Here is a 12,170-nt window from a genome sequence, read left to right on the forward strand (position 1 = left end):
TTTGTTTTCTGGCTACCACTCCTCACCCTCCTCTCCTTCAGGGGTCCTGGAAACAGCTGCACCGTAAGCTACCACTTTGGCTTCAAACTCCTTTTTCAAAAGGTATTGGGACATGACAATGTTTTAGGAAACAGATCTGCTGTTACCACACAGGTTACCAGAGACTGAAGCTACAACTGTCAGAATGAGCTTGAACTGTCCCTTCTTGGGAAGGGAACTGTCATAGTGGAGGAGATACTGAATGCACTGCCAATGCAGAGCTGTGCCTGGGGATTAGCCAACTTGCCCTAATAGCTCAGGGAAATCAGTAATTTTTGAAAAGAACTGATGTTGCTCTATAGTCAAGTACTCCTATATTGCTCAATGACTTACTGAAAGTGAGAAGTAACAAACACCACTAAAACATTGAAATTATTAGTTTATATTGATGTTTCAAGACAGGGATTTCAAGACTACCCACAGAGTAGCGATTGACCTCACTCCAGGTCATGAGTGCAGCTTGAGACCAAGCTCAACTTACAGCTTTGTTAGGACTTGAGTCTACAACAACCAACTTACATCACGTTGAAGGTAGATATTAAAGGAGATTTATTGGGGCTAATACTAAATTCAAACAGCCACAAATTCATTTCCATGTTTACCACACCAACCGTTGACAGATGAAGTCTCAGTGGAAAGTCTGAATTTTCATTTCGCCTTGACTTCCTGAAACGTGACTACAGATTTCAATATTTCGCATTTGATCTTCAGAGGGAGATATCATGTTTAAGAACATTCTACCAAATACATTTAAATCGTGACTCAAAACCCAAACAGTTTGGAAGTTTTGAAACATAAAGCTGTTAGTATGAAATTAGCTTTTATTTTTTACCTCAAAATAAATGCACATTTATCATTTATTCAAATGAAAACTGAAAAAGGGTAAACTTAAACAAGAGGGAACCTTAACAGAGCAAATATCGCAAACATCCTAAAGTTCCTTCTCCTGCTATTGCCCAGCTCTGTTTGGCTAAAGACACAAGCTTGGTTTTTGTTTGTGGGTGGGTTTTTTTTGGTCAGTTTGGTCAACTAAAAGAAACACTTAAAAGCCCCAAAATTAGAAGTGGTACAAAACAAAACCAGGTACTCGTTCTCATCAGAATTCAGGTCCGTGTGTTGCCACACATTTATATAAAACTTTCACTAAGTGTCGTACTAAATAGGATTTAGTAACCTCTTCTGCAGTTTAGCTCTTGATATCTTGGTAAGAGAAGTCAATGCATAAGCATGTCAGAAGTCAACGCTATAGTGTAACTACAGTATAACTCTAACAGGGCTTCTAAATACTGTTCACCAGAGTGATGTCTTATAGTTGAATTTCAATTTCAGCAGGTACTTCAGATTTACCTGAGCAACATCATACACAATATATCTGGGAAAAATGTTAAGGAATAATTATAGTTGTTGATATTAATAACACAGAAAAACCTCAAAACATAGTAAAACTTTACCTTTGAACTTAAGTTACGATACAGATGCTTGTGTAATTAAGCAGTTCTAACAGCTCAAACCACAAATCTTTAAATTTGACTTTTCTTTGAATCTGAAAATGTTTTATACAATAGTTAGAAACAAACAACTAACAGTCATATGGAGAATTAACGACGGTGCAGCAGGAATCCTGAATGACAGGCAGGTGAACTGACTTAGATACGGGGCTGTAGCTCTTGAAGATTATTTTTTGTCAACCAGAGCCATAACACACAACATCTCTCTTGCTATCTCAACAGCGGAGTGACGTAGCCTAGATGATATCTGCAGTTACGGACTTGGCATCTACAATTATAATCATAGCTCTGTTGCTACCTTCCAGCACAAAGTCATTAACGTCCTCTTAATCTCCCACCAAAAACCCCAAACTGGAATCAGAAAGAAAAGCTCTACAATGGTTGGCAGTGCTTGCACATTCTATGACCACACTGCACCATTTTGGTTTTTTTCAGAAGACAGTCCCAGCTCGCCTATTTGTTTCTCAATGCTTTCGGCCTCAAACTTTTCATCTAAAATTGGGATTAGAGGTAAGCATCCCCATTAAACACAGTGCAAACCAAAATGAATGCACATCATGTTACCTCAATTAGCTATTATTAACTGTATTATATTGTATCATCTGACCAAGACAGATGTTGTATTTAAGAAAACTCAAGATAAAAACAGTGCTGCCATGAGTTCTGTTGCCAAGACTGCTTGTAAGAGGAAAACAGCTTACCAAGAGAGAAGACAGTTTCTGCCCAACCCAGAGGTTGTATTAATGGGTCACTTGCTTCACTAGCAGTGAAGAGAATTATCTGGGACCTCAGACATCACTTATTCTTATGACCTTGTGTGAATGTTGAGCACACATTCATTTGGGGGCACTTCTGCCTAGAAAGAGGCTTAATGGCTACATCTCATACATCTCTGATGGGCATCTGAGCTTTACCTCAACACTTGCAAAGGGTCTGGGGAACACAAGAGAAGCTGTGTGATGATAGACGCCATCAAGCCACAGAGCTGGCTCCCCCACCTCCTCCTGGCCAAGCTGGCCAGCCACAGCACCACAAGGAAGAAACCAGACTGGAGTGATGTGAAACCACAGGCTGCATTCCTCTCCCCTTGTCCTGGCACGTCTCTGGGCAAAGCACTACTGGGCTGTGTTGCCTGGCCACTCCAATGCTTTCACATATTGAGTCTTGTTGGGGCAACAGCTATTTGCTACATGTATTGTTTCCTTTTTTTGCAGAATAATAATTTAAGTGTGAGAACTGTAAAATCATCTCCTTTGGAGAAGAGACTCTAAATTGTCTGCGAGTACTCCAAAGCAGATCTAAAAGAAACAAAACACAGTGTGCCAAACTCCTGACCGATGTTAGCGATCCTGCTCCTGCTAAACTCAGCAACACTCAAACACAGTGTGCAGCCAACATAATAGCAAAGGATACTCATTATACAGAAGACAGGTATCATTAATTCCTGTTGAGATCCCATTCCCTAAGGGAACCTCTACACCACCAAGGGTGGTAGTGGCTGTGGGATCAGGTGCAGTTTTGCCCAAGCCTAGAAAGGGGAAAAACATTAGTTAGAAATCTAGAAGGCAAAAACAGACTGTGCATATGAAGAAATGACTCAACCAGCCAAATATTACTTCACATAAATTTTCAAATGCTGACCAAGTGCAAAAGTATCTTAAAAAGAACACAAAGAATACAGTCTGTTTATTCAATTCAGCATCACCACACTTATGGTAGTCATACTCAGCTATATTAAAAGGAGAATTTTAGACTTTTGGCTACTAATTGTCTAATCTGTATGATCAAACCTAAACCAGACCAGATTTATAGCTCTCATATCTGAGGTCCATTAATGAAAACATGCACATTGTGGCATTTTCAGAGAAGTATAACAAACCAATTCTTATTCTCTTTAAACTCTTCAATACAAATCTGATCTGACATTCATAATAGTGTGAGTAGTATGTATTGAAAAAGATGCTAAATCACATTTTATTCTGTTTTAGGCAACTGATTTTTTAAGCCTCTCAAAATAAATAGTTTAAGAAAAGCCGCTCATTACTGAATGTTACTGTTCTCCGCTCTCCCATTTCAGTACAGAAGATAGTCATGATTACCATTTCTTTCGCCTGAATTAGAGAGCTAAGTCTTTTCTCTCATCTTCTTTTTCAGTGCAATATACTAATACTTTTTGCAGATAGAAGTGTAATGAGAACAGCTGTTCTATCTGAACTTTTATTCTTAGCTTTTCCCTTCTCTCCAAGCTTCTAAGGTACTTTGAAGGCTAAACAATTATTCTTCTGATCTACCAAACCTCTCATCTTTCTTCTAAAATACATAGTATTGTTATGATGAAAGCAAGTAAGAAGCTGGAGAACGCACCTTACATTTTCTCTTGTGTGATGTCAAATGAAAGTTTCCTCCTGAACTTCAGGCAAGACATTAACTTCAGTCTTAACATTCCAAGCATACTAACTCCCACCTCAAAACACCACATACACATATACAGATGCAACTATAGGGCAACATTATGCAAACCCTTAAAGGAAGTACAGCTATGAAATTGCTATAGTTCTCTTCGCTAAGCGGAGAGCCACAATAGTTTGCCATCAATAACAGATTACCAATGACAACTGCTAATGCTTACCTTTCACACTGTGTTTTCCCTTGGGCAATTTTGTTATGTGAGAAGCATTCTTTAGCTCATACCTGGACAGCACAAAGAACACACAATAGCATTTTACATTCATCTTAAACTACCTTGGTGAAAAAAAATCACAGTTTTTTCAGCCTTCAGTTTATGGTGAGTTAATATAAAGTTAATTTAGATTCTAGACTTCTAGAACTCAACAGCCTTCCTTCTTTGTCTCAGTTACTGATTTTAATGATATTGGCATTTAGTACAAGATTCTAGACCTGCAACAGTGATTTCCACCCCACCCCCCCCCGCCCCAATAGCTCTCATTTTAAGAAAAAAGAAATCTTGTTTCTACAGGAATACCACGTGCTCTTTCTTCACACTGAAGAAAAGGCTTGCAATTTTAGCATCACCTTCTGCCATGATATATTAAGCATGTTCGGCAAATAGTCTTCATAAGTTACTTACATATTTCCAAGGGCAACTTCTCCCAGTAGTATTAAGCCTATGGGATCAGCTTGAGATGTGTGACAGTAGTTGGCACTCTTGGATACCATGTCTGCAAAATAGATGCCCTTCCCAAACATGTAGCCAGTCTGCAAGCAGCAAAAGAAGAAAAAAAAAAAAAAATTGGAACAATAACACAAAGGCAGCATTGAATCCACCTGGCTGGGCTCCCAGGAGAGCAAAGCTGCAACTCAAGCTCTTGCGGACAGCAGTCAGCAACCAACGCTGGACACACAATGTTGCCTGCATGCTGAGAGAAAACATTGAGCCTGCCCCACAGAGAAATTCTCCTATTTAGGTTGTCTCCAACTGTGGCCAACTCTGGGCACAGGGATGGAGGCAGCCAGAGAAGCTGTTTAACGTACCACAGGAGCTTCAGGGGGAGCTATCCGGAGACCCTGTGAGAGGATACCAGCGAAGTTGGTGGTGCGGGAACCATGCCACAGCAGCTGGCGATTATGAAGCTGCTTAAATGGCTTGTAACGCTGACTCTCTCCTTCACGCTCAATCCTGAAGATCTTCAATTCAAAAAGAGACAGGAAGAAAAGAACAACCAAGCAAATAAACCATTACCTTCATGCAACTAATCAGATGGGGAAAAAAAAAAATCACCTATCTAGTCTGGAATATACACTAATCTGCTAGGAAAATTGATCTGGATGGTTTTTAGTATTTGCAGTTTGCTGTATCATGCTAGCAAAAAAGAGGTAGCATTGACCACACAGTACTTGTTATTGATTACTTCTCTATCTTCCCTTCTGCATTTTCATGAGATCATAGTTTTCTGAAAAATCATTCAGTGGACTAAGGCTCAGTTTTAGAAGATGATTACTCCTCCACCTCCTTTTTGAGGCCAATTAAATTAAAACACACGCCCACAGACAGCTCAATAAGCTTAGACTTACCTCTGTCTAGACTTTTACTATTCTATTAAATAGCCATTGGTCTATCAAACCATCCCTTCAACAAAAGAAACTAGATAAGCTACTCAAAAATAAAAGGAAACTGCAAACAAGTCAGTCAACTTAGAAGAGTCCGTCTTCACAAACTTAAACCCCAGTATTGCCCAGCTTACATCCACGACTTTGAGATCATATGCATTGTGAGTAGCAGCATGAGTATTTTTCACATATTGTTTAATAATCTTGGCTTCTTCTGAATCTTTGTCAACAACCTGCAAAGAGGCAAATGAGAGAAGTTTCTTTAGTGTACAAACTAGCAGGCTTCTTATAACGTGATGACATCCACCATATGCTTGCAACTCCCCAGTTTAAGCCTCCTTTATCATTTAGGTGGAAATTTATTCCCAGCTAGAGAAGATGTACAGGTATACAGACAGCACTCAGTCACAGAATGTCTGAGATGGGAAGGCACCTCTTGAAATTGAGATGATTTCCAACTCCCCTGCTCAAAGCAGGGTCAGCTGGAGGAGGTTGCCAAGGGCTGAGTCCATTTCATTTGTTGTACTCTAAACTAACAGGACACCAGCTTGTATTCACAGTCACTCATTTCCTTTTATTTCCTTTACCTTAATATCAGTTCGAAGTTTTTCATAGTTGATGTCAATTGGGTCTTTATCTCCATCTTCATTTCCACCTCTCAGAAGGCTGTAAGCAACCTCAATATCAAGCAAGTTGTCCAACATCTGTACTTTAGCCTGAAGAATTTGAAAAGGTTATTTTACCTGTGCCTTTGACATGTTCAGAATAACTCTGGAATACCCCAAATGATAAAAGTGTATGTGAATCACTGGCCACATACTGCTGTCTAACAACACAACATTGCCTTTTTTTAAAAAAAAAATATATATACTTAAACATCCTAAAATACAGACACATATACACATATATATAAATAAGACTATAATATATAACATGTATCTTCTAATACCATACATATATAATTATTTGTATATGTATACACACATATATACACATAAACAAAAAGATATTCTGAAGAAAAACAAGCTTAACCTCATGAAAGCATGAGGTTAAAGCAAGTCTTAAAACCTCACAAATTCTCTCTGTTAGATGTCTGATAAGAAGACCTGTTGCCTGCAGACAACATACTGTTTCCATTCAATACCTGAATGTATTCCAAGTTATTTAGGAGAGGTGGTTTCTTCATCCCAAAGTCATGAGGAATCAGAGTGTAGAAGCGGTTGGAGAGGTCCAAGATCTGGGATTCCGAACCACTGTCAGAAACAGCCTAGACAAAACAAGCACCGAAGAAAATTGCTGAGTAAGATTAAGTCTCCATAGCAATAAACACACACAAGATACTTGAGGACTAATACACAGAAGCAGCAATACAAATAGTGTTAAAGCTGAAACTCCCACAGAACTAAAAAGGGCAATTTATTTAATTGTTTTGCATGTAGTAAGTCACAGTACGTGCACAGAAATGCACAGACTTTCTGGTACAAGAAAAATCTAATGGGGATTATGTTTCTGGAAGGCAAAATAAAGGCTTCTGGATATGGAAAGGGTGCATGTCCTTGGCAAGGTACTGGTCCACTCTTAACAACTGAAGTAAAGCCTTATCTGTGCTTTGGCAGGGAGCCCATAACAAAAAGTAGGGTATACTGGTACACTTTTGCAAGCTGTTTAAGGCAATACTATGTAGTGATTCTTGGAATGGTCCAGATCACGATGTGTAAATACAGTAATCTCATCAAGCCAGACCCTTTCCTGTGTGAACATAACCTTTATTCTCATCCTCAAACAGAATTCTCTGGGGTGGAAACACCAGCTCACTACTAGATCAAAACTCTGGCTTCATTTGCTCAACTGCCATTTATGTCTGGCTCAGCCTGAAGTTTGTGCTACAAAAGTGTGAAAGATACAAGTACTGCCCAAACTGGTATAACAGGGAAGAGAACTAGTTACCTGTGGAAGCCACATCCTCTTCTCCAGCTAGAGCGCACACAGATCTTTATACACACAGCTCAGCATTCACCCCACTCCAAGCCCAGAACAACTTCTGAATTCCCCTCTTGCTTTAAAACGCTTTCATGCTCACCTGCTGAACCTCATTAAGGATGGAGTATGCGCTCTGGATCTGTCGCTTGCTCAGTTTTCCCAATGGCATCTTCTGCAGGTCAATCTGGTGAAGATTTAAATGATTAAAAGAGGATTTCACTACATTGAAACTATTACAGCATTCCCTCTCTAGTTTTTAGGGAACAAATCTCTCCATCCTGGTAGGACTGACCCCATGAAGAATGGAAACATTTCAGACTTGGTATTAATTTTCTGTGGATTGAGGAATGATGTCAGAAGGACAGTGCACACTACTGAGAAGACATCCTATAAACAAAGGAATACTGCAATAGGAAACTAAGCATGCATGCTAGGGCAACAGAAAAATAAGGTATTAAGCATTGGCTAGAAGTTTAATATTGACCTGGTGTCAAATGCATTCCTCAATCACTTCAGTAACCATACATTTCACGCTGACAAAGAAGCAAACTGAATTAAATAGTTCTTGTTCATAAGATCATCTCTGTCTCTAGGTACAACCTAGCACACCTTCTTCCAACATTACCCTACAATTATCAATGGTCAAAACGCAAAGAGGTTTTTAAGATGCTTTGTATTCATTAATGAAAAACAAATTAAAAAAAAGCAACTAAGTTAAAAGTGATGTCTTGGTTGCTTGCATTTAGAATCATAGAATCATTTAGGTCAGAAAAGACCTTTAAGATCATCGAGTCCAACTGTAAACTAACACTGCCAAGTCCACCACTAAACCATGTCCCTAAGTGCCACATCTACATGTCTTTTAAATACCTCCAGGGATGGTGATTCCACCACTTCCCTGGGCAGCCTGTTCCAATGCTTGACAACCTTTTTGGTGAAGAAATCTTTCCTAATATCCAATCTAAACCTCTCCAAGCGCAACTTGAGGCCATTTCCTCTTGTCCTATCATTTGTTACTTGGGAGAAGAGACCGATCCCCACCTCACTACAACCTCCTTTCAGGTAGTTGTAGAGAGCAATAAGGTCTCCCCTCAGCCTCCTTTTCTCCAGACTAAACAACCCCAGCTCCCTCAGCTGCTCCTCATAAGACTTGTGCTCCAGACCCTTCACCAGCTTCATTGCCCTTCTCTGGACACGCTCCAGCACCTCAATGTCTGTCTTGTAGTGAGGGGCCCAAAACTGAACACAGTACTCGAGGTGCAGCCTCACCAGGGCCAAGTACCAGGGGATGATCACCTCCCTGCTCCTGCTGGCCACACTATTTCTGATACAAGCCAGGATGCCATTGGCCTTCTTGGTCACCTGGGCACACTGCTGGCTCATATTCAGTCGGCTGTTGACCAACGCCCCCAGGTCTTTTTCTGCTGGGCAGCTTTCCAGCCACTCTTCCCCAAGCCTGTAGCATTGCATGGGGCTGTTGTGACCCAAATGCAGGACCCAGCAGTTAGCCTTGTTGAACTTTATACAATTGGCTTTGGCCCATCAATCCAGCCTGTCCAGATCCCTCTGTAGAGCCTTCCTTCCCTCAAGCAGATCAACACTCCCACCCAACTTGGTGTTGTCTGCAAACTTACTGAGGCTGCACTCGATCCCCCTGTCCAGATCATTGATAAAGATACTAAACAGAACTGGCCCAAATACTGAGCTTTGGGGAACACCACTTGTGACAGGCTGTCAACTGGATTTAACTCTATTCACCAGAACTCTTTGGCCCCAGCTACCCAGCCAGTTTTTTTACTCAGAATGCACCCATCCAAGCCATGAGCAGCCATTTTCTCCAGGAGAACACTGTGGGAAATGGTGTCAAAGGCTTTAATAAATTCCAGGCAGACAACATTCACAGCCTTTCCCTCATCCACAAAGTGGGTCACCTTGTTACAGAAGGAGATCAGGTTAGTCAAGCAGGACCTGCCTTTCATAAACCCATGCTGACTGGGCCTGATCTCCTGGTTGTCCTGTACATGCTGTGTGATGGCACTCAAGATGATCTGCTCCATAGCCCTCCCCAGCACTGAGGTCAGACTGACAGACCTGTAGTTCTACAGATCCTCCTTCCAGCCCTTCTTGTAGATGGGCATCACATTTGCTAACCTCCAGTCAACTGGGACCTCCCAGGTTAGCCAGGACTGCTGATGAATGACTGAAAGTGGCTTGGTGAGCACTTCCACCAGCTCCCTCAGTACCCTTGGGTGGATCCCATCCAGCCCCATAGACTTGTGTGTGTCTAAGTGGCATTGCAGGTCGCTAACCATCTCCCCTTGGATTATGGGGGATTAATTCTGCTCCCTGTCCGTGTCTTCCAGCTCAGGGGGCTGGATACCCAGAGAACAACTGGTCTTACTATTAAAGACTAGGCAAAGAAGGCATTAAGTACCTCAGCCTTTTCCTCATCCTCTGTCACTATGTTTCCCCCTGCATCCAATAAAGGATGGAGATTCTCCTTAGCCCCCCTTTTGTCGCTAATGTATTTATAGAAACATTTTTTATTGTCTTTTATGGCAGTAGCCAGGTTAAGTTCTAGTTGGGCTTTGGCCCTTCTAATTTTCTCCCTGTGTAACTTCACGACATCCTTGGAATCCTCCTGAGTTGCCTGCCCCTTCTTCCAAAGGTCATAAACTCTCCTTTCCCCCCTCTCCCAAAGTTCCAGCCAAAGCTCTCTGTTCAGCCGGCCAAGTGGTATGCCCCGCTGGCTTGTCTTTCGGCACATGGGGATGGCCTGCTCCTGCACCTTTAAGACTTCCTTCTTGAGGTATGTCCAGTATTCCTGCACTCCTCTGCCCTTCAGGACTGCCTCCCAAGGGACTCTGTCAACCAGGCTCCTAAACAGGCCAAAGTCTGCCTGCCAGAAGTCCAAGGTAGCAGTTCTGCTGACCCCCTTCACTTCTCCAAGAATCAACAACTCTATCATTTTGTGATCACTATGCTCAAGACAGCCTCCAACCATCGTTATCACCCACAAGTCCTTCTCTGTTCACAAACAAATCCAGCTGGGTGCCTTCCCTCATTGGCTCCCTCACCAGCTGTGTCAGGAAGGTAACTTCCACGCACTCCAGGAACTTCCTAGAGTTTCCTCTCCACTGTATTGTATTTCCAGCAGACATCTGGTAAGTTGAAGTCCCCCAAGAGAACAAGGAAGGGTTAGTGATTGTGAGACTTCTCCCAGCTGCTTATAGAATATTTTGTCTGCCTCTTCATCCTGGTTGGGTGGTCTAGAACAGACTCCCACCATGACATTGGCCTTGTTGCTCTTCCCCCGATTCTTACCCATAAACACTCAACCCTATTGTCACCATCATTAAGCTCTAGACAATCAAAACACTCCCAACATACAGAGCTACCGCATTGCTTCTCCCTCCTTGGCTATTCCTGCTGAAGAGTTTATAGACATCCATTGCAGCACTCCATTTGAGTGAGTCATCCCACCACGTTTCCATGGTGGTGACTATATCATAGTTTTCCTGCTGCACAATGGCTTCCAGCTCCTCCTGTTTGTTACCCATTCTGGATGCGCTAGTGTAGATGCACTTTCAGATGGGCTATTGATCCCACCACCTTTTTGGGGGGAGAAGCCCTAAATCCTATGTGAACATTCTCAGGCAATTCCGTGGTTTCTAACACATCAATAACCCTTGCATCTTTGCTGCTGCATGGATCTCCATGCCCTACCTCCACTGAGACAGCAGACCAAAGGACCTTGCTAGCATGCCATCCCTAAGATATTGGTGTGCCACCCCCTGGCTTATCTCTAGTGAGCCTGGTTTTATCCCTTTCCCCCTTCAAACCTAGTTTAAAGCTCTTTCAATAAGCCCTGCTAACTCCTGTGCAAAGATCCTTTTCCCCCTTTGAGACAGGTGTACCCCATCTGTTGCCAAGCAGGCCTGGTGTCATGTAGACCAACCCATGATCACAAATGCCCAAATTCTGCCAGTGACACCAGGCTCAGAGCCAGGTATTGATCTGCTGGCTCTGTTTCTTCCCTCATCATTCCCTGCAACTGGAAGGACAGAGGAGAACACTACCTGTGCTCCTGACCCCTTAATCAATTCTCCCAAGGCCCTTAAGTCTCTCTTGACTGCCCTCGGACTTCTTGTTGCAATTTCATCACTGCCTACCTGAAAAATCAATAATGGATAATAATCTCAGGGCCATACCAGGGTAGGAAGCTTTTTCTTCACATCTTTAACCTGGGCCCCAGGGAGGCAGCAGACTTCCCTAAGAAGTGGGTTTGGTCTGCATATTTGGCCTTCTGTTCCCTTCAGAAGGGAGTCTCCTATGACAATGACCTGTCTTTTTTTTCTTTACGGAAGCAGTTTTGACCCAGGGCGTAGGCCAACTTAACATTGGCGACACCTCCAAGCTACATGAACCATTGTTCTCATCACTGTTCAGTTCCACTTGCAGAGCCTTGTACCTGTCATACAAGGGCACCTGGGAAGGTGGGTTAGTCACAGAGGAGACGTGCCTGCTGCGCCAGGCAGGAGCTTGTCGCCATTGCCCCCTATCCCTTAAGTCACT

At 42.3% G+C, this 12,170-nt stretch overlaps 1 protein-coding gene across 1 annotated transcript in view; it reads right to left on the reverse strand.

Moving 5' to 3' along the window:
• Positions 1–559: 559 nt before the first annotated feature.
• The window catches only part of PARP1 (poly (ADP-ribose) polymerase 1), a 38,457-nt gene continuing 26,846 nt past the window's right edge, over positions 560–12,170 (reverse strand). Inside the window, exons 15-23 of the mRNA XM_010577738.1 lie at positions 7,696–7,779; positions 6,760–6,882; positions 6,203–6,331; positions 5,750–5,848; positions 5,040–5,192; positions 4,636–4,763; positions 4,177–4,238; positions 2,961–3,075; positions 560–1,411 (exon numbers count right to left, since the gene is read on the reverse strand). Coding sequence (XP_010576040.1) covers positions 1,330–1,411; positions 2,961–3,075; positions 4,177–4,238; positions 4,636–4,763; positions 5,040–5,192; positions 5,750–5,848; positions 6,203–6,331; positions 6,760–6,882; positions 7,696–7,779 — 975 coding nt within the window. The 3' untranslated portion in view covers positions 560–1,329. The remainder of the gene's footprint in view (positions 1,412–2,960; positions 3,076–4,176; positions 4,239–4,635; positions 4,764–5,039; positions 5,193–5,749; positions 5,849–6,202; positions 6,332–6,759; positions 6,883–7,695; positions 7,780–12,170) is intronic.

This window comes from Haliaeetus leucocephalus, unplaced genomic scaffold (genome assembly GCF_000737465.1).
Source record: "Haliaeetus leucocephalus isolate CR32 unplaced genomic scaffold, Haliaeetus_leucocephalus-4.0 Scaffold577, whole genome shotgun sequence".
Taxonomy (NCBI): Eukaryota; Metazoa; Chordata; class Aves; order Accipitriformes; family Accipitridae; genus Haliaeetus; species Haliaeetus leucocephalus.